At 49.6% G+C, this 20,681-nt stretch overlaps 1 protein-coding gene and 1 long non-coding RNA gene across 17 annotated transcripts; both read right to left on the bottom strand.

Annotated features, from left to right (window-relative positions):
- Positions 1-261: 261 nt before the first annotated feature.
- Positions 262-18,970, bottom strand: LOC122380391 (mRNA-capping enzyme-like). 16 transcript variants are annotated; one of them, XM_043363523.1, is made up of 14 exons: positions 18,506-18,970; positions 14,704-14,752; positions 12,854-13,059; positions 10,984-11,179; positions 10,559-10,670; positions 10,136-10,239; positions 9,517-9,742; positions 8,997-9,098; positions 4,912-5,047; positions 4,351-4,473; positions 3,428-3,613; positions 2,856-2,956; positions 2,114-2,304; positions 262-1,683 (listed from the first exon to the last, which is right to left on the bottom strand). In XM_043363523.1, the coding sequence occupies exons 3-14, from the start codon at positions 13,043-13,045 to the stop codon at positions 1,559-1,561; spliced, it is 1,794 nt and encodes a 597-aa protein (XP_043219458.1). In that variant the 5' UTR covers positions 13,046-13,059; positions 14,704-14,752; positions 18,506-18,970; the 3' UTR covers positions 262-1,558. The 16 variants fall into 16 exon arrangements, with proteins under 16 accessions (XP_043219458.1, XP_043219467.1, XP_043219464.1 ...); XM_043363532.1 differs by having other exon boundaries at positions 14,704-14,731; positions 18,648-18,726; XM_043363529.1 differs by having other exon boundaries at positions 14,704-14,731; positions 18,668-18,726.
- On the bottom strand, positions 15,667-18,499 carry LOC122380392. Its single transcript, XR_006256319.1, has 2 exons — positions 17,967-18,499; positions 15,667-16,662 (listed from the first exon to the last, which is right to left on the bottom strand). It is a non-coding gene; the product is annotated as an uncharacterized LOC122380392 (long non-coding RNA).
- Positions 18,971-20,681: the final 1,711 nt, after the last annotated feature.

Raw genomic sequence — 20,681 nt, 5'->3', positions numbered from 1 at the left:
TGCCGAATAGGTTAAGCACCCGTGACGACAAAGCTATTAGCGAAGTGTGTTTATCCTTGAAGTACATGCATGTTAGCGTATTCACCGATTAGTGCCGGTGGAAATGCCATTGGAGCTATCTGCACGCCTCGATACAATGACTATGGAAATACACATAATTTCAAGCGCTTGCTGTCATTACTGATTACTGTAAAGCGGATCATAACCTTTCTACCTTAAGCCAACAGATACACATAGCAACAAATGAGGAACACACACTGAGCGACTTCATACACCTGTATTATATATAAATATGTCACTGGCCACCACCTAATCGGGGCTCTCCTCAAATGGGGGGCACAGTAACCACAACTGACAACCATCGCACTGAACCAACACGGCGGCCACGGAAACCAGGCGGTAACCATCGCGGTAACCACCAAAAACCACCGGTCAACGCCCTCTGAACGGACGGCACAACAGCATCTATCACCCGGCGAACAGCAGCGGGAGATAGGTCAACCACAGGTCAGCCAGCCCGCCAGGAGTCGGCCTCAGGCCACATAGGGCAGGGTCAGGGTCAGAGGAAAGTCCCCGTCCGGCCCCTACCGGCGCCTGCGTCATTAAAACACCCCCTGACCGGTGGTGCGGGGGTCGCTCCGTCCCGCCTGACCACTTGGCCGGGGGAACGGCGCTTCAACAGATCAAACCACCACACCGCGAGATGTCAACTGACTCCAAAGCACTATGAGCGGTGACCTCAGGTGACCTCAGGTGACCACAGTGACCTCAGGTGACCACAGTCTGACCTCAGGTGACCACAGGTGACCTCAGGTGACCACAGTGACCTCAGGTGACCTAAAACAGCCCGAGGCGACCACCAACTACCCCGGTCCTGGAGAACAGAGTCCTCAACCGACCTCGCGCCGCTAGGAGGCGTTGCCAGCGTGGCACTCTGGAATCCTCACGTGCTGGACGTTAGATGGCACGCCACGCACAATACCCCCACAGGGATACTCGTCTGGAGAGGCTCTGCCGCAACTGGGGCAGCACGCCGATCCACCATGCTGAACTTCGGCGTGTCCCGGAGTCAGCGCGTCTCAACAACGAGCAGAACTCAGACTTGTCCTCTCAGACTACCACCGGGCCAGCACCCACTGCCTTCCGCTGCCACCCGACCAGACCTCGTCTGACCAGCACAGCAGAGCAGTGACCAGGCCAGCGCGGCCGGGCCAGCGGGGCAGCCACCAGACCAGCACAGCCGCCGGCGGGTCCGCTGACCACGGGACAGCACAGCTGGGGAAGAGCAGCCGCTGGTTGTCTGATAAGGGCCACCTCACTCCCTGACAGGGGGCAGGCGACTGGGAGGGTCGGGAAGACGGGGAGCGGGTCGGGGGAATGTGGGGGACACGAGCGGACGGGGAGGGACAGGACGGGGAGCTGACCGTCCCCTGTCGGACATGCGGCGTGCCCCGGGTCACAGCTCACGGGTCAAGGGTCACCTGACAGGTCACCGGTCACGTGTGACCTGCACAGCTCACTGTGACGGCTCGCGGCGGGTGGGCGGGCCGGCCGGCGTTCACCGTTGTCGTTTGGCGGCTGGCGGTGGCATGAGGTCGTTGTCTGGCCGTCGTTTGGCCCGCTCCCGTATGAAGGAGAGTAGCATCTCCTTGGTGACCGGGTGTTGGATGGTGTTACACACCGCTGGGGGACAGAAAGACACACGAGTGAGGTGTGGGGTCTCCTTGGTGACCAGTTAATGGTGTTACACACCGCTGGGGGACAGATAGACACACGAGTGAGGTGTGGGGTCTCCTTGGTGACCGAGTGATGACTGATGGTGTTACACACCGCTGGGGACACAAAGACACACGAGTGAGGTGTGGAGACCGAAGATCAGTCAGGGACTGAGAAAGGTGTTACAATAGCACTACCAGATAGACCTTAGACACACGGTGTAACTAACGAAAACTGTCAGTGAGGGGACGAAAAACTGGGCGTCAGAAGTATACAACAAATCCAGGAGACGGCGTTAGGTGACTTGGTGATCCCATCATACATACATTCCTACCCGCGCCGCCTGCCGGCCTGCCCCCACTACACCCCAATGCACCTGTCCTCGCCCGAAACTCACATTTGGCCGTCTCGTAGCCGTTGGGATAGCTCTTGTCTGTCCTCTCCCGCATGAACACCCACTGGTTGTTCTCGAAGGTGCACTCGATTATTTTGTTGTTGAGCGCCTTCAGCTCCTTGGTGAGTTTGATCTGTGCGAACGGGGACTGGAGGGAGCCGACGTACAGCAGGCCGCGCTTCCGAGTCAGCATCCTGGCGGCAGCAGAGAATAGGGCGTGGTAACAAAGACGGTAATAAAGCAGTGGGCACGATGACAGGACAATGACATAGTCACAGGGCATGGTAACAGGGCACAGTAACAGGGCACGGTAGCAGGACACGGTAATTACAGGGCATGGTAACAGGACTAGCAGGACATGGTAGCTGCAGGGACATGTAACAGAACACGTAACAAGACGCAGTGACAGGGCATGGAGTACACGTTAAAAAAGGCGAGGTAACGGGTCACAGTAGTGTAACTAGGCGCAGTGTATGTGGCCTGCCTGATCAGGCAAACCAACGCGCAATGCACAATGAACTACACAGTCACACCATGCTCCGTAATGTACTGCCAATAAATCCCTGGACGCGCAGTTACCCATACTATGTTCCCTCCCAGCCATCCCAAGACAAATCAAACGCCCCCTGCCACGATTCCTTATGCTCTCCAGTCTCCACTGACCTTGCCGCAACAGCCCAGCGTTCTCTCTCTCCCCCCCCCCTCGTCAGAAGCTCTGTCCACGACCCGCTACCCATTCGCTCACCCCTCTCCGCCCTCGTTAACGATCTTCAGCCGGAAGTCGACCGAGTTGTGCGAGGCCGGCTTCCATTTGAGCACCATGTCGCAGCGGCCCGCGACGTATGGCTGAAAACAGAGGAGGGAGGGTTGTTAGGTATGGTAGGTGTGATGGGGCCAGGCCGGTCCAGACAGCAGGGTGATACAGCACGGGATAATTAACAGCTCGACGCAAACTCCACTGCAGATGAATCACTATATATTGTTACCCCGATTAGGTGAAGCAAAAACACCTATGGCATAGGTGTTAAATATTAGCAAAACAAACTATTAGTTTATCACAGCATTGTGGAAAAATGTAATGTTAAAATGAAACAATTTACTGAAACATAGAGCATTTATCATTCATATGAATAGCAAGGACCACTGAAAAATCAAAACTTATGACCTCACCATTTCTTTTTTCTCCGCCCCAAGAGTCACGGTTCACACCTGCAACAGTAGCAGACTCTGCCCCCTCTCTCAGCACGCGTTCGACAGCGCTACGCCTACCCCTACCCCACCGAGTCCCATCCCCTACCCACACCAGTCGCCACTCACGTCGTTCAGCGGCTGGAAGATGAGGCCATCCGGCTCGTGGCCCAGCGAGCGGCAGAACTTCTCACTGAGCAGACTGTTGGTCTGCATCGGGTCCCAGAAGTCTTTGGCGCGGATGGAGAACGGCTCTGAAGACTTGTCGAGCCGCCCGGCCTCTATCGCCGTGTGACGAGCCTCTATGATCTCTTTCTGCGGGGGAAAAGGAGGGAGTTAGATGTCTGGTGAAGTGACTGATGAGGACAGACTACATAGAATCTGATCTCTGGCCGACCCAGTTCAACGCTTAACTCACCCAACGCTTAACTATACAAAGTCAGAGACACCATTTAACTTTAAATTGACAAACATTCGACCAGCTACGAAAGTGGAGACTGTGAACATTGACTCGTACACGTGTAATCTGTACATATACCTGTGACCTGTACACATGTGACCCATATACATAATTTGACCCCTCACCCTCACACACTGACCCATGTAGAGAATATAAACTGACCCATGACTGAATGTACATACAGTAGAATCCGCTTAATAAATCCTCGGATAATAAATCAAGTCGCTTATTGTGGCCACTTGAGCTGTTCACGGATCTCTCCATAGAAGCATAACTAACCCCAGTTAATAAAGCCATTGCTTAATAAATCCAAAATGCCATGTCACCAAGGTGGATTTATCAAACGGATTCTACTGTAGAATAAAACTTATCTATGACCTGAATGATCCAGAAGCCAGTGAGCCGTATACACTGACACGTATACAGAATACAAACCGTATCAGCTGACTGATCAGTACACAGGTGAGCCGTATACCTACTAATCCGTATACAGATGAGCCGTACAGCCGTTCACTGACCCTTGTACAGGTGAGCCGTATGACTATCCACTGACCCTTGTACAGGTGAGCCGTACAGCCGTATACCTACTAACCCGTATACAGGTGAGCCGTGTGTCGAAGCGCGTCTTGCCGACCTCCTCGCCGCGGAAGCGGATGATGTCATACACCAGGAAGCGCGGGTGGTCCTGGCCGTTGATCCGGTCTATGACCATCTCCTGTGGGACAGGGCGCAGCGAGCGGGGAGATCAGACGGCGCGGTCAGAGGCGGCGGGTGGAACAAGTGGAGGCGTCAGCACGAGGTGGATACACGTGCTTGTTTGTTTGTTAATCAAAGCAATTTTTCACAAGATCCACATATTCCTTATCATCGAGATTGTCACCCTGGCATGTCTACGTCTTTACACTACCGTTAATCTCTAATATAACACCATCATCCGTATCCCAAAAAAGTAGTTATTCTGTCCGCAGTAAATCCACCATACCCTTTCCCTTACCATGTACACGTCCTGCTACCCTACTCAGTGTTCACGTAGTTTCCCCATCCTTTCCAACATCGCCTGTTATCCCTAACCCGACCTTACTCCAGTCAAAATCACCCTGCATTGCCACTTGCCCCAACCCACCCGCATTACGCGTTACCCGCTCCGGCTTACCCCGTCTACCAGGGTGTCGGCCAGGTGTTCGCTGAGGTTCTTCCGGTAAGGGAAGGTGAGACCACGGGCCCGGAAAATGGCGTTATCTCGGTCGGCGAAATATATCTGATCCTCTCCGTCTATTAGCATCATATACCTGCCGACAAGGGGGGAGTTCCACAGGGTAAGGACAGGCCTGCCGTCCAAAGGAAGAAACGCGTAACTCGATTTTTGACATTTTTGTTTTTTTATATCAATCGATAGCCCTTCTCAAGACGCATCCTACTATGCCAATTTTGGAACGATCTGATGTTATTTGAAAAAGTTATGACCTATCTTAGTTTGGCAAAATAGCGTCAGTTGCGAGGTGGGTGCAATTGGTCCAAGGGGCCAAAGGAAAAAACGCGTGAGATTTCACCCGTTTCTTCCATTGCGGTTTACGCTCGTAGCAGCTCGAAAACCAAAGGAAGAAACGCGTGGACCCGGAGTGGCGTGTTTGATACCAGGCTGATGCCGACGGTGTTGATGGACAGCATCTTCAGGCGGCCCTCGACAGCGGCTCGACGGTGGCCGCCGGACCTGCTGGTGCTTCAGCGGATGAGTATCAGCTAACCAATGTCAATGCCGTAGGCGCCAAGCTGCCGCCAGTTACCGACGAGCCACAGCTTGATGATCTGTGCAATGTTGATTATTTTCTTGGTACTGGGTCATATAACTTCATTCGACTTTTGGGTAGCCTTTCCAGCTGTGATCTCATCGATGTTCCTCTATCAGGTCCTAACTTTGACCCCGCCGCTGAAAGTGTCCCCGAACTCGGTCCCACTGATCATCTCGACCTCGCTGGCCTACCTGTGCGGGCTGAACTCGGCCCCTGCGGCACTGACCCCGGCCCCGCTGGTCCTGAACTCGACCCCGCTGGTCTTGACCCCGGCCCCGCTGGTCCTTACCTCGGTCCCGCTAGTCCTGACCTCGGCCCCGGCGGCACTGACCCCGGCCCCGCTGGTCCTGAACTCGACCCCGCTGGTCCTGACCCCGGCCCCGCTGGTCTTGACCCCGGCCCCGCTGGTCCTTACCTCGGTCCCGCTAGTCCTGACCTCGGCCCCGGCGGCACTGACCCCGGCCCCGCTGGTCCTGAACTCGACCCCGCTGGTCCTGACCCCGGCCCCGCTGGTCCTGAACTCGACCCCGCTGGTCCTGACCCCGGCACCGCTGGTCTTGACCCCGGCCCCGCTGGTCCTTACCTCGGTCCCGCTAGCCCTGACCTCGGCCCCGCTGGTCCTGACCCCGGCACCGCTGGTCCTTTTCTCGGCGCCGCTGATCCTTACCTCGGCGCCGCTGGTCCTGAACTCGACCCCGCTGGTCCTGACCCCGGCCCCGGTGGCACTGACCTCGACCCCGCTGGTCCTGAACTCGACCCCGCTGGTCCTGAACTCGACCCCGCTGGTCCTGACCCTGGCCCCGGTGGCACTGACCCCGGCCCCGCTGGTCCTGAACTCGACCCCGCTGGTCCTGACCCCGGCCCCGCTGGTCATGAACTCGACCCCGCTGGTCCTGACCCCGGCACCGCTGGTCCTTTTCTCGGCGCCGCTGGTCCTTACCTCGGCGCCGCTGGTCCTGAACTCGACCCCGCTGGTCCTGACCCCGGCCCCGGTGGCACTGACCTCGACCCCGCTGGTCCTGAACTCGACCCCGCTGGTCCTGAACTCGACCCCGCTGGTCCTGACCCTGGCCCCGGTGGCACTGACCCCGGCCCCGCTGGTCCTGAACTCGACCCCGCTGGTCCTGACCCCGGCCCCGCTGGTCCTGAACTCGACCCCGCTGGTCCTGACCCCGGCACCGCTGGTCCTTTTCTCGGCGCCGCTGGTCCTTACCTCGGCGCCGCTGGTCCTGAACTCGACCCCGCTGGTCCTGACCCCGGCCCCGCTGGTCCTGACCTCGGCGCCGCTGTTGGACCTGTCCCCGACGTCGGAGCCGACGGCGACAGGGGCGAATATGATCGCGGTACGACAAGCTATCGGACACCCCGCGAAGAAGGCACCAGCTGTGAGCCTTCTACCCCTGGACAGTCTAAAAAACGTGCCAGAACGCAGGATCTCACAGATCCTGGCCTTCAAACAAAAGCATAGTGTCCGACCTATTCCTACAGCATGTCTCAACCGCAAATGCCGGTTCGAATGCACCTCTCACATATCCCAGGCACAGAGGGAAAACATAAATACAACTGTCAACTCACTGCCCAGGGACGCTAGGCTTCAGTGGTATGCCACCCACGTCACCGATGAGACCCCGACTCTGACTGACAGCCCTCCGTTAACCGATGTTGCCTCTGCCAGGCGGCGGCTCATCGTTTATCGACTCCCGTTGGAAAATGGCCGAAACCAGCGTGTCTGTAAAGAATTCTGCCTAACAACGATGGGTTTCAGTGAGGCCAGCGATGGGGTGATCTTGACAGCTGTCGGGAAGCTATCCCCCAAAAGGGACGAGCGTGGCCGCGCCTCGCTGGCTGGCGTGAAACTTCTGGCTACAGAGCTAAAGCAGCACATTGAGCGCTACCATCCGCTGACGCCACATTACCGGTATTTGCACGCGCCAAATCGCCGGTATCTCGACACGACATACATTTTATCGACATATCAATCGGTAACACGACATGGCAGCCCCAGCTGGGCCGCTTATGACCTGTTCAAGACCACGTACGACCCAACCACGCAGCCCAATAGGCGAGCGGTCGCTCGTGGAGTAAATAAGGATAAGTTGGACAGAATCCTGAAAGTACTGGCACCAATTGATGACGCCTTACAAGCGCGAGTTCTGGGAATCTCTGCAAGGAAAGAAGGTGCGCGATTTGGCAGGCTGAGGCTGCATCAGCCTGGCAGCCTCAGCCTCAGCAGTCTCAGCCTGTCTCAGCCATCTGCGCAGCCGCTGCGCAGATGCTAGAATATGTCGGCGAAGATGCCGTTGTGTCATGTGTGTGTTGGATGGGACAGGGGGCGGTCGCCGTGACCCCCGGCGCCGGAGATACCGCCCTCCCGCTTCCAGGCGATTTCTGTCTGTATACTGGCGTTGTGTGTATTGGATGGGTGGTGTTTATACAGTGTTATGTTGTCTTCAGCAACCGAAATATACCCCATTGTTCCCTTCTGTTTTGAATGTCAGGCTGCTGAGTTGATAGCCTTTTGTTGACTATATCTCAATGATTCCAGTATATTCTATAAGGTAAGACGCGCTGAGTTAATTTAAAATATCTGCACATGCCAGAGTTAAATGCACTCATATACACATAAAGACGTAGAGGGACAGTTATACAGTTAAACATCGAAATTATTCAGTTAAACAGTCAAGATTCGAAGCGGTTTAGATCTCACACGCCAGACATTCATTCATCCGTTCATTCATTACTGTGTCTGCCCTTTTTTTCCACAACGTCGATGTAGCGCGTGCGCCGAAATCCCAATGGAAGAAACGCGTAGCTCCAGATAACCGATTCACGCGTTTCTTCCATTGGGATTTCGATTGATGTGACTCAACAGCTGCAAAGGAAGAAAAGTATAGACGTATTTCTTGCATGCGACATAATTTAAAATAAAAATATTGGTATCACTGACGAGAGCGGACAGTGGAGATTCCAATGGTATTATTTGTGCTGTATTTGTTTTGAATATTCAGACCACAGGAGCCGTGAAAGGTCCGAACATGTTTTTTGGCTCTCCTGGAAAGTTCGGATTTGGGAGTTACGCGTTTCTTCCTTTGGCCGGCAGAGGCACGGTAACTATAAATACAGGCACAGGGGCTGAAATGGGATACAGTAACTTACCAACCTCTCCATTTCATCCCAATACACATCATTAAAAGACGAGGCTTACCAGTACACTCATTAAATTTATACCTCCGTCGGAAAGCTTTTGTTACAAACGAATGTGAAAAAGTAGAAACAGTTGTCGGGAAAGCGGGATACAACATCAGACACACTTATCGAGCCATCACTGAAACCACATACAATGTATTTATAAACAGCCGTTGACCGAGATACTCCGGCTTATTTCCTGAGGATGCTCCGGTGTATTGCAGGGTAGCGCAGCCTGCCCACTAGTATTTCTGACACCCACCTTGTGCCATCCGCCTTCCAGGATACTTTGTACGGTGTGTCGGCCAGGAACTGCATGTTGTCTCGGTCCATGGAGACCGGCTGGCAGCCAGGAAAACCGGTGCTGCAGACAGACAGCGGGCCACACGTCAACAATGTCACCGTCGGTGGGAGGGGTTAACTGGCAAAAAGAGCGACATTAGATAGTGATGATAAATTAGCAGACGAGAGATGATTCACAAACACGAGTTCTTCCCCTGCATCTAGCATCCCTGCATCTAGCACGCAATTTCTCCGACCAAGCAATTCTGATGACATCACATCTCCACGTAACAGTCACATGCTGTTGGTTGGCGGACCTTATCAATTTATCGCCCCACAACCAACCATGACGAATCTCCCCCACCGACTAACCATAAACAGCACACCTCCCTTCCCGGGCATATAACTAGTTGGTCAGTTAATCCCAAACAGCAACCACTTGTTCCCCCGGTTCCCAAAGCCAGCCAATGAGATCCCAATCTCCCCAACGGACTACTCACTCGTTCCAGCCGCACATCTCCTGAATGCGCTTCTGAATCTGTCCGAGCCGCGGCTGTGAGGTGATGGCACGCACTCCGGGCACGCCCTCCATGAACTGGGGGTTCTTCTTGTTGCGCTCGCGCCGGCCGCCGCCTCCGCCGGCGGTGCGGCCGGCCGGCGCCGAGTCGTCATCCCCGCCCGACGCCAACGGGTCGCCGTCGTCATCCAAACCGTTACTCGCCTCGTCTGAGAGCGGGGGGGGGGGAGAGAAGGGAGCGTTAGCAAGGGATGTAAGAGAGATGCGAGGCACGCCAACCGACAGCGAGTGGTGTGTTTGGCAATGTATTTTTTTTTTTTACGTTTCGGCCAGTATGAAAACGGATGTATCAAGAGGACGTGATAAGCGTTACAGTCTAGATTTCATAGCCACAATTCTAATCAGCTACGCCATTATTATTAAACAAGTAGGAAGCCTTAGTTCGCCCTACTTTCTCACATAGCCTGAGGTCCAGTTTACAAACAATGTTAGTCCCACCATCCTCGAGTATATCACCACTTGAATCTCACAGCGTCTAAAGATATCACCCTGCTAACGTGCCCCCTAACAGGCCCTAACAGGCACACCCAACAGGCCCTCACCGTAGCACCAGTCGGGCAGCTCGGGCGCGTCGGGCGCGTCCTCCACGTCCCCGTACCGCCGGAACAGCTCGTCGATGTAGTCCTTCTTGTAGATACCCGGCGGTCTGCGGAAAAAACGACGACAATCAGTGACCGAGAGATTTTCAGAGCTGGTTGACGTTTCATCTGAACACATCATAGCAGATGTTTATCAAAGACAGTCTGCCATACTAACTGAATTCATAGATTACATCTGCTTGCACGGAAGGGTGAGATAACAACAATAACAAGGGATCTCGGGACTAACAATTGAAGATGGTTAATGGCACAACGGCGCTGCAGCCATCCATCGACCGGGTGCCACCCTGAGCCTGTTAATCTAATCTCAGTCGGCCCCATCCTATCTGACCTTCCCCTGACCTAACCCTGTCCTCCCTATCTGACCTGGCGCGCGCGAAGGCATCCACCGCCGCCTCAATGCTCCAGTCTCCGTTCTCCACCAGAAAGGCGGCGATCAGGAAGCCAGAACGGTTGAAGCCGTGAGTGCAGTGGATCCCTGATGGGCGGAGCGGGTGGCGGAGAGGGCTGTTCAAGGTAGAATCGGGTTGGATCACATCTTGTGAGAAAACACTAGCATGCAGCTTATTTCAAAGGCAGCACCTCATTCAGCTTCAACTTTGCGTTCTTAGCAACATGTCTGCATGAAAATGCAGGATTATTTATGTGCCATCTATAACTTTATAGCTTCAATCTCTATAGGAATTGAAAGACAGAAAAGAAAGACATTTGAATTTAGAATATGGGGTCCCCATATAAACTTCACCCATCTCTTACCTCGTTGTCACTTCCTGCAAAGCATCTAGCCCTACCTATCATCTGCAGGGGGTTCTTTTTGATGAAGGTGCTACAGAGGTTGATGAAGACGCGTGTCTGCTCCGGCGAGGGTGTCTCTCCGTGACCACGACACTGCAGCTTCACATACTTGATGCCGAGCTCCTCCTCGACCTCTTCTCGCGGGTAGAAGCGCGTCGTGTTGGTGAGGTCGATCCACAGACCCAGCTTTACCTGAGGACGGCCGAGCGACTCGGCCTAGTCAGTGAGGACTCGGCTTGGTAGTCATACAGTCTGGTGACAGCGGTGTGACATGTGACATCAAGTGGTACCTAGGATGACTGGTACTTCAGGTAAAATGGGGAATGTCCGATGTTGATGACGACATGGTGCCATGACTGAAAATGACACATCGGTCAGACTATGTCGAGGGTAGATCTGACGACAAAATTTGATTCGTATGCCGTCAGGGGAAATGGAGAAGGCAGAAGAATGAACCTGAAGGAATTCTGAGGGAGGTGGGGTAGCATCCTCCTATGCTTACTGCAGTCATCCATCCCAACCACATCACCACAGATCACCAATCTGTGGACTGTGCCCCATTACACTATGCAACAAAGAATGAAAGATTTTCTGTTCCTGGAAAGCGACCAAATTTTTTTTGTTCATTGGGTCCTATCATAACCGAAATGGGCATTAGTTTTGATCTGAAAATGTGTTTCCGGTTTTCAGGGCCGATTTTGGATTTTTGGCCCCGAAATTCGGCTTTTGGCCCACCGTGTCCGATGTAATTGAGCAATCAATTCACGGTAACTTTCATCGCCTTTCCTATGCCACGTGCTTTCGAATGATACCTGGTTTTGCATACTTGCGCCTAAAAATGACGTCATAAATCTATGTTAAAGTTAGAAAATGTTAAAACTTGGATTTTTTTACATTTTTCCCCATTTCATTTCAAAATAGAGGAAAAACTAAAGGCCCTATCCAAATTCTGAGCCCAGTTCCTTGAAGAACATTCAATTTCCGTTCGGAAGGTACTTTTTTAGTGCATTTTATCGGATTCCTGTGGCCTCCAGATTGAATTAACCTAAACACATACCCTAGGTCATATCACATAGCATTAACCTGATAACGTATGTTAACGCCATAGGGTCAACGAGGGGTGAACTGAGGTCATGTTGTTGACCCCTCTTGACCTCGGGTCACACGCAGGAACTTACTTTTGAGCAGTCCTGTCGCTCAGAATCTTGATCTGTAGGTACCTCCATTTGTTAGAATGATTCTTCATGCACTGAGTGAACACATATTGTCATGGAAATGGCTGGGGGCCCGTTTTTCAAGTGATTCAATCTGGACGCCACAGTAAACAGATAAATGCACTAAAATAGTACCCTCCGAACGGAAATTGAATGCTCTTCAAGGAACTGGGCTCAGAATTTGGATAGGGCCTTTAGTTTTTTTTCTATTTTGAAATGAAATCGAAAAATATGTCAAATTTTTACAAAATTTCAACATTTTCTAACTTTAACATAGATTTATGACGTTATCTTTACACGCAAATATGCAAAACCGGATATCATTCGAAAGCTTGTGGCATAGGAAAGGCGATTAAAGTTACCGCGAGTCGATTACTTAATTACACCGGACACGGTGGGCCAAAAAACAAATTTCGGGGCCAGAAATCGAAAATCGTCTCTGAAAACCGGAAAAGCATTTTCAGATCAAAGCAAATGCCCGTTTCGGTTATAATGAGACCCAATGAGTCCAAAAAAATCGGTCGTAACTCAGGAACAAAATGACTGTTGCATAGTGTTATCATCACAGCGGACAGGACTCCACCTCCCTTCACGTCAACTCAAGTCTCAACCCATAACCCATACTTCCACCACACACCTTCACAGCACTCACCTTGTACTGTTTGAGCGACGAGACGAGCATGCCCGGGTTGAAGCGACACTCTACGGGGACCTGGGCGTCAAACTGGGACGATAGCGGCGTCTTGAACGCCATGAACTTGTCACCGATGACGCTGAGCGCCTTACGCGGGCACTGCAGCCAGCGCGGCGGCACCGGGCCCGGGCCGCGGCCGGAGCCGTTCATTGTGGTGCTCTGGGCTGCGGAGGAGGGAGTTAGATGGGTTAGAGAGGAGAAAAGGGGCATGAGGGAGAGACAAGAAAGAAGGGACATTAAGAGCAAGAGGAAAAGGGAGGAAGAGATGAGAAGGAATGCAAAGATGTGAAGTGAGATGGAGGGGAGCAGGGGAGAGAGACAGTAGGAAGGGTAAAAGTGAAGTAAGTGTGGGGAGAATATGGAGAAGGGAAAACAGAATGGGGAGAAGGAGCATTGAAAAAAAATAGTTAATAATATAGATAGAGGGAGTGGATGGGGCAGCAGAGGTAAGAGGAAAGCAGTGGAAATAAGATAGGAACAGAGGGCTGAAGCATAGGGGGAAAAGCAAAATGAAGGCAAGCAGGAAGGGTGCTGGAAGGGAAGAGCAAAAGGGAGAACAGGGTGCCTAGCTAGTAGGCCTGATTGAGGGGAGAGCAAGGGAGTAAAGGACGGAAGGGAGATATCCAAGAGGGACACTGAAACCTGCTGTGACCTATTGTGTATAAAGAAAAAATGACATAATAATGGTAAAAAACATGGTAGTTTAATTTAGGCTTTGTATGATACAATATGTTGATGTGGTCCATAAGCCAAGCAAAAATATGTTCACCTCAATCTTGACAAACTCAGTATTATAGTCAAAATTGATGTGAAAATGATCAATAACATGCCAAAAATTGTATTGGTTCTTTAGTTTACCAAAGAGTTATTGATAATTTTCACATCAATTTTGACTATAATGTTTTCACTCATGCCAACCATCCAAACGATTAAAAACTCAGTATTAGTTGGATGGATGGCTTCAGTTATCAGTTGGCTATGGTAAAGAATAAGATGGGCTACATTATCATAGAGGTCAAGCAATGCAAGTTCTTTTGAACTGCTACTATCAGGTAAGAAGTACCTCAGTAGGCCCCCACCCCCACCCCATCTGTCACAGTCAAATGTATAACTTCTTAGTGTGGGTGCAGAGAGCAGATGCACCTATACCTATAAAAATTGCTCCCAATCAAGCCTAAGTACACACCAATAGGCTAAGCAGCGCTCTGCATACCACATATCGCACCAGGTGTGGGGAGCACACAGAAGAGGGACACTCATCGGTAGAACTATCTCCAAGTAGAAGAGGGATACCCCAGTAGAGGTGGGGTGTAACTAGCAGAAATGGAAAACATCCAACAGAATATCAGCTCCCAAAGCATAGAGGAGTGTTATAGGGTCTGTTCCAGTCGCACTTCCTAACACCTCTTAAGTCCTCCAAGATTGCTTCCCTGTTTTAGTGGCAGCTCTAGCCCCTACAAAGCCAAGGAGGGCCCTGCTCCAACCTCCTCTATCTTGCTCTTGGAGTTTAGAGGTGTTACGAAGTGCCACTGGAACAGACCCATAGCCTCTACCCAGTGTCATATGTCAACTCCTTCCGTGCACTGCCGTGCCGTCTGGTAAAGGTGTTAATTATTCAGTAAAGTATAAGAGTATGTTTAATGTCAAATTCTTACCTGAAGCCAGCCAAAAAAGCTAAATATTAGTGGCTGCTAGAATGAGAAACTGTTGCAAACTTTTATCAAACCTTAGAACACTGATCACTGCAGCTGCACTGTAGTAAACATAAGTAAACCCAAAACATTAAAGGAAAAATTATTGAATCTCACCTTTACGGTTTCACTAAAACGTGTTTTTCTCAAATCAAGAAGGTTCAAACTCAGTTGGGCAAACTAGGCGGTGGGAATCAAAATATGGAGGCATCAAAATATTGATTCTCTTTGACCATATATGGGCATACGTGCAGACCATCACAGGAACGTCAATTCTTCAGCAACCGGCTATAATTTCAAGATAGCTTCTTCACAAAATGAAGAACAACGTTGAAGCTACCCGCCAGGCACGAAACAATAGCCCTAACCTCTTTGGTTAGTTAAGGAAAGCGTCTTAAAAATAATCAAGATATTGATTCATCACGGCGGCTAATCCCGGCGAGAATCAATATTTTGATTCCGCAAACAGCTGGCTAATCATTATTTTGATTCTGAAATCAGCTGGTTTATCAATATATTGATTCTGCAAACTGACTTTCTGCAGGCGTACTTAACTCTTCAAATTGATTTATGGAATGTTTCTTGTGTGCAAATAATGCAAATTCAATAAATTCATGAAGATATTATCAGCACAGGATCGTGTAATTTTTTTCTAGACCTTATTCCCACGGTAGACCAGGGATTTTCAGCACTCGCCCTGGCTCCCTGCTCAAAGCTGCAAGCCTTCGAGGGAATGCGTGAAGGGAGCCGTGCTGACCTTTGTATAGGGGTTGTACTGAGTCGGAGCCGGAACCGAAGCCCGACCATTTTACTCGGAGCCGGAGCCGGAGCTGGAGCCGATTTTTTTCCTCCGGAGCCGAAGCCGTCTGACATTTTCACGGCCCCACATCCCTGCTTTGTAGTATTGATTTTGAGTAAAAAAAAGTTAACATATCGTCTTTCACGTGTTCATGAATGTGTTTCTACGCATCTGTATCCCGTCCCATTTCTGTGGAGTACAGTAAGAGATATTTCGCCGAACGATACACTCAGCCCGTTGCACAAATTGCACAATTTGAATGAAAATATGATACACGGATGTACTTGCAGTCGCAAATAATACGATGATATTCATAACACATTTCACAACGATCCCTGCAATTGCCACACATTTGCCATCACAAAGCCCTGTCGTTGATGCTCACATCCTATGCAAAGCAATACTCACTTTTAGGACACGTCTCTTATTCAATATGGCTACGTATTTGCAAAACATGCAGTTAATAATATTTGAAACAGACCTAACCAATAAGACATACCGTGGACAGGTAAGAAAAAACAAATAAACGTCTGGAGAATGACCTCAACGTCTCGATGTTGCCTAATTACTGAGAGCAATTTTCGGTTTCGAACCAAATACATGAAATAAATATAAACAAAATTTGTACAGATACACTCAATATAGGGTTTATGATTAGCACGGCTACCTAAAACATCAATCCTGTCAGGTTGAGCCACTTATGTCCACACCCAAAGCAGGTCGCTTTGGAACACCACAAGATCCCATAGTACCACCGAAAACGGTCACCAATTGGTCTACTGATCAGCATCTTCAGAACATTCTCGACCGAAAAGCTATCAGTCCTGTCTGTGTTTTGGTTCGCTTCATTTGGGCTTTGCGCACGTTTTTCTACTCCGGTTCTAGGGACGAGATAGCAGTCATCACGCGCTGCACCAGCTCGTTCTTTGACAGGTTGGTGACGCTGTCGTCATCCGGCAGGATAAACACGTGGCGCATTTCACCCTCGGCCCCGCCAGCCACATACACACTTCCTTACGTCATATTGTTTCTCGCCACGAGATCAAAGTTCAAAAGGTCGTGATGTAGGTAGTCTCCGCCCAGCCCGAGTCAGGTACTCCACCGGTTGGTCGGGTGCGGCCAGGTCCGCGCAACGCCGCCCTACTTCGGTCGACGCTCTGGTTGACAAGGATGGCGTTGTCATACAGTTGCCTGTCGACTGAACAGCGATTCAAGACGCCATCCTTGACCCTCTGAAGCCGATCCCCGCAACGACCAGTGTTTGATCCTTGGTTGACCTGCAGCAAACAGTCAACAGAACACAATAATTAGGACATTTGTGGACAATATTAAGGAAACTATATGTGTCATTATTCTACTTGTTCAGCAACTATTAATTTTAGAATATATTCAATAAAAAATTACAGTGTCCCAAAATTGAGTTTTGTCTTGGGTGTCAGAGGGGAAAATTACCCACCAAAAAGAGGGGAGAGAGTGGAAAACTGCTGATTCGATTAGATCAAAAAGGAGTGAGAAATGACAAAAAGCATGCATTTTATTATAGGGTGTAGAATGTTTGATGCTAACTGGGCATCCACACAACTGTCTTTCTATAGGTAAAAAATCTATGTTTTCTTGGTTGGGACTTGGGAGTGGAAAATTGTTCTTAAAAATGGTGGTGAGAGTGGAAAATGAATTTCATTTGGATGTCGTTTCCCACCCAAATAGACAAATTTTGGGACATTGAAAAATTAAAGACTTAATGTCACTTAAATTTCCACTGAACGCCACCAGTTGCGCCAACAACTGTCATCTCATGCAGTTATATAAATTCTGCCAAAAAAGTAGATCTGAGGCCAGTTGTACCAACAGAAAAATAGGTGGCTGCTGGATTTTTTTTTTGGTCTAAAAGTTACTTCACATACAGAGCATGAACGGTACAGCCCTATCCGTTTACGTGCCCATCATGTTAACGCTCCATATGTGAAGCAGTCTTTAGGCAAAAAAATTCCAGCAGGCAGCTATTTGTGTTGATAAAACTGGCTTCTAAAATTAACTTTGGCATGGACAATCCTGAAAATTAACTATCCAGCATTCCCTGGACTGACGTACATTAGACACATAATTTTCTTGAAGATCACGCATAATGTAAATATGGCTTACACCATTCAGCAACTTGCTTTTGTTACACTTACAAATTAAAGTTGTAGCAACAATTGGGTGAGTGAGACACAAGCAGAGGCTAAAACATCCAAATTATGTAAAATACTGGACATGCACTGCCCCCATTTCATGAGTCCACCCAACAATTCTATCATGTGAGACAAAACATTAGGCTTCTTGTAACTAATTTATACCGTAACTTTTAAAGGACATCATGTTTCACTGAAATACTACACCTAAGACATCATTTGCAAAAAAATATAGCTTAAAAAGACAATAGAAGAGTGAGAAGGCGTCCCGCGCCGCTGACGTCGCTACCGCGCCATGTTCCTAAAACCATCTCTTAAAACGAGTTTTCGGTAAGAAACGTTAAGATCACATGCCTGAAATTGAAAAACACACTTCAAAGTATCTTAAAATATGATCCATTGTTACTTACACTTCAGAAAAGGTCCCTTAAACAAAATAAAACCGGGAGCACTACGTTGCATCCAAACACCCACGACGCCGGCGCGAAATGGCGGGAACCGTAAATCGTGGCTAGATACAAAGAAAAAGAATATTTCTTATAAATGAATTATACAACTTAATAACGCATTTTTTATTTTCTTTTAGACAAAATTATGAAAAAATTACAAAGGCTCGTCGTTGATGATAAACAGAGCAAGTTTTAACAGCACGTTTTTGTTGAATTATGGCGGCGAAAACTTTATGCCATTCGTAAAGGTACGCGCGACAAACGGCTGATAGCCATGCAGCGAAAAATTGAAGCGGGGAAGTTTTTTGTATTGATTTGTCGAAAAATCTCGCCGTCATGGGGGTTATTTCCGCCGTAACGGGTCGTCTGAAGGTGGGAATGTCCCAAATTGAATCAAAATATTGATTCTATGCCCATATATGGTCAAAGCTCCGCCCACTAGAATCAATATTTTGATGCCTCCATATTTTGATTCCCGCCGCCTAGTTTGCCCAACTGAACTTCAGTGACTGAGGTTAGGTACTAAAAGAACACATTTCGAGTTTCACGTTCAAAAGATTGAACCTTCGGCGTTACGTAGCAGACGAAAGAAACTTATGACACTGGCATAGTAAAAATGTACAAGCTATTGAGATGACGAACTTCCTAAATATTTCGCTGACTTTACAGAGCACACCGCATTGCATTTGCAACACACGATCCAGTGCAACAAGCAACAATCAAGTTTGCGCCGTGTATGCCTCAAACAACTTTTAGCGTAGGAAATGTCTCAAAGGTTTCACTAGAAGCTGCTACTAATTTAAAGTGTATTTAACTTTTGCGCTCTTTCATCATAAATGCTTATCTAATGGCAAATAATAAACGTAATTATCAAACTTGGTAAGATTACGTTATTTTCGAAATCATTAGAATGAGTACAGAAGAATGTTTACGGTACCAATGTTTGGGGCGAACGTGCCACAATTGCACCGTCCAAAGGCAAAAAATGTCGCAACTGATCGCAACATCTGAGCTCACTGCTTGGTTCCATCATATCTCTGGAGAAGAGGCACCTTAGCATGACTCTCGTTCTATCTTCAGGCATTGTTATATAAGCAGCAGCTCAGCAGTTACCAAAAAGCAAGAACTTCCCATATTGCTTCTCTGACAAGTGCTGACGTCTAGTGGCAGGTTTTTCCAACTACACATTCTTTTATCGCGCTGCAGGTGTCAGCAATAGGCCGACATAAATGCTCTCGAATTTGGAAGTCACGGGCTCCGTTCCGTCGCTTCCATCCTCATGATACTGAAATCCTTCTCCTCCACGCCGCAATCCCCCTCCGGCCTGGACAGGCACCTTTATCTCATGCGGACTGCTCCCTTGGAGCGGCACCGCTGCTCCTGAGGGAGCGCACCCCGTAGCCGGGTGCAGAGAGTCCTTGGGGGACTGGTCGGCCTGTCCATTCAGACGGGCTCAGCGCCGGCGACTCTCTAGGGTGTCTGCCCAGACCAATGTCTCCCCCTAATTCCTATCATCCTTCCGGCTCTGAAATGGTCTTGTCAGGTCAGACCGAAAGGGCCTCCCCCCCCGCCAAAAAAAAAAAAAAAAACGAAGTCACGGGTCAGGTCAGATTCAGTTCTGGTCATGCGACATGCACGGTGCACCCATAAATGGCCTTTCAGTAGCATGGCCAATGACCATGGGTCGAGTTGTGCTGTGCATATCTTGCCTATTGGTTTTCTACATACACCCCGGCCGAGGGGAGAGGGCGGGACCGCAAGAACAGCCCCCATCGCCGTTTCGCCCGTAATTGAGCTATAGAGCCTCGCGAAAAAACGAGCGTGTGCTCCATTACGAGACACAGCAGCTAGGATCCTATTTCAAGGTTTCAGCTCAACCGTCGACCTCTGAGGTCAGGTAAGTGCCCCTATAGGTACGGGATCGGACGGTTCGGTTCTAGGTAATTAACTTTTCCAGAAATGTTCACAGAGCTGCGATTGTGGCACGTGTTCGTCATTTTCAGGCGCGTCGAATGATATATTTTTTCGTTTGGGTGAGGCCAACATAGGATGTTCACCTCGGTCAAGCTCAGTTCAGAGACACTCAGGCTACGAAGCTAATCGAACGAGGTCACATTGCATAGCATTCGATTCGGCAGATTTTCCGATTTCTCGGGCCCAATGGTGGCTTTCCCGACCCGCTATATCTCTAACTTTTATGGCCATAGTGCCGTCAAATAAATATCACGCAAGGTCAACGTCCACCGATGCAAAAATGAAGCATCGAATCTAGCAAGGATCGTGCGTGAAATGACGATTCCATGTGCTTGAGGCATTTTTAGATCATGGTGCCAAAATAACAGTTTTTTATACTCCCCCCTTCCCTTTAATTAACTTATAATAGTGAGGTCACGTGACCAACCATGCCTCAGGGCTCAGGTGACCTTTAGGAAAAAGTCGAGATATACAAGTTGTGAGACCTCTGGAGGATACCAAATCATGTAAATTTCATCTCCCTGCGAAAGCTCCCCTGGCACTGAGGGCGTGGCAAAGTCGCGACATTTTAGGACCGTGCAGTTCACTTATGGCGTCATAGCTCAGTGATGAGTGACCTGATTTGACCTGAAAATGCGATTAGTGTCAAAAGATCCGTCTTGAATAAACGATTAAGCACGTCAAGTTTCAGCTCTCTATCAC

The sequence above is a fragment of the Amphibalanus amphitrite genome, unplaced genomic scaffold (assembly GCF_019059575.1).
Source record: "Amphibalanus amphitrite isolate SeventyFive unplaced genomic scaffold, NRLGWU_Aamphi_draft 000097F_arrow, whole genome shotgun sequence".
NCBI lineage: Eukaryota > Metazoa > Arthropoda > Thecostraca > Balanomorpha > Balanidae > Amphibalanus > Amphibalanus amphitrite.
This window is presented reverse-complemented; position numbering and strand designations above follow the sequence as displayed.

Bases quoted from the DNA above. Each gene is read 5' to 3' on its own strand.
- LOC122380391 (XM_043363521.1), bottom strand. The intron at 10,240-10,558 runs GTCAGATAGGGA...TTTTTTCCGCAG, and splicing joins GATGCCTTCGCGCGCGCCAG to ACCGCCGGGTATCTACAAGA. The intron at 2,957-3,427 runs GTGAGTGGCGAC...CTCTGTTTTCAG, and splicing joins TCTTCCAGCCGCTGAACGAC to CCATACGTCGCGGGCCGCTG.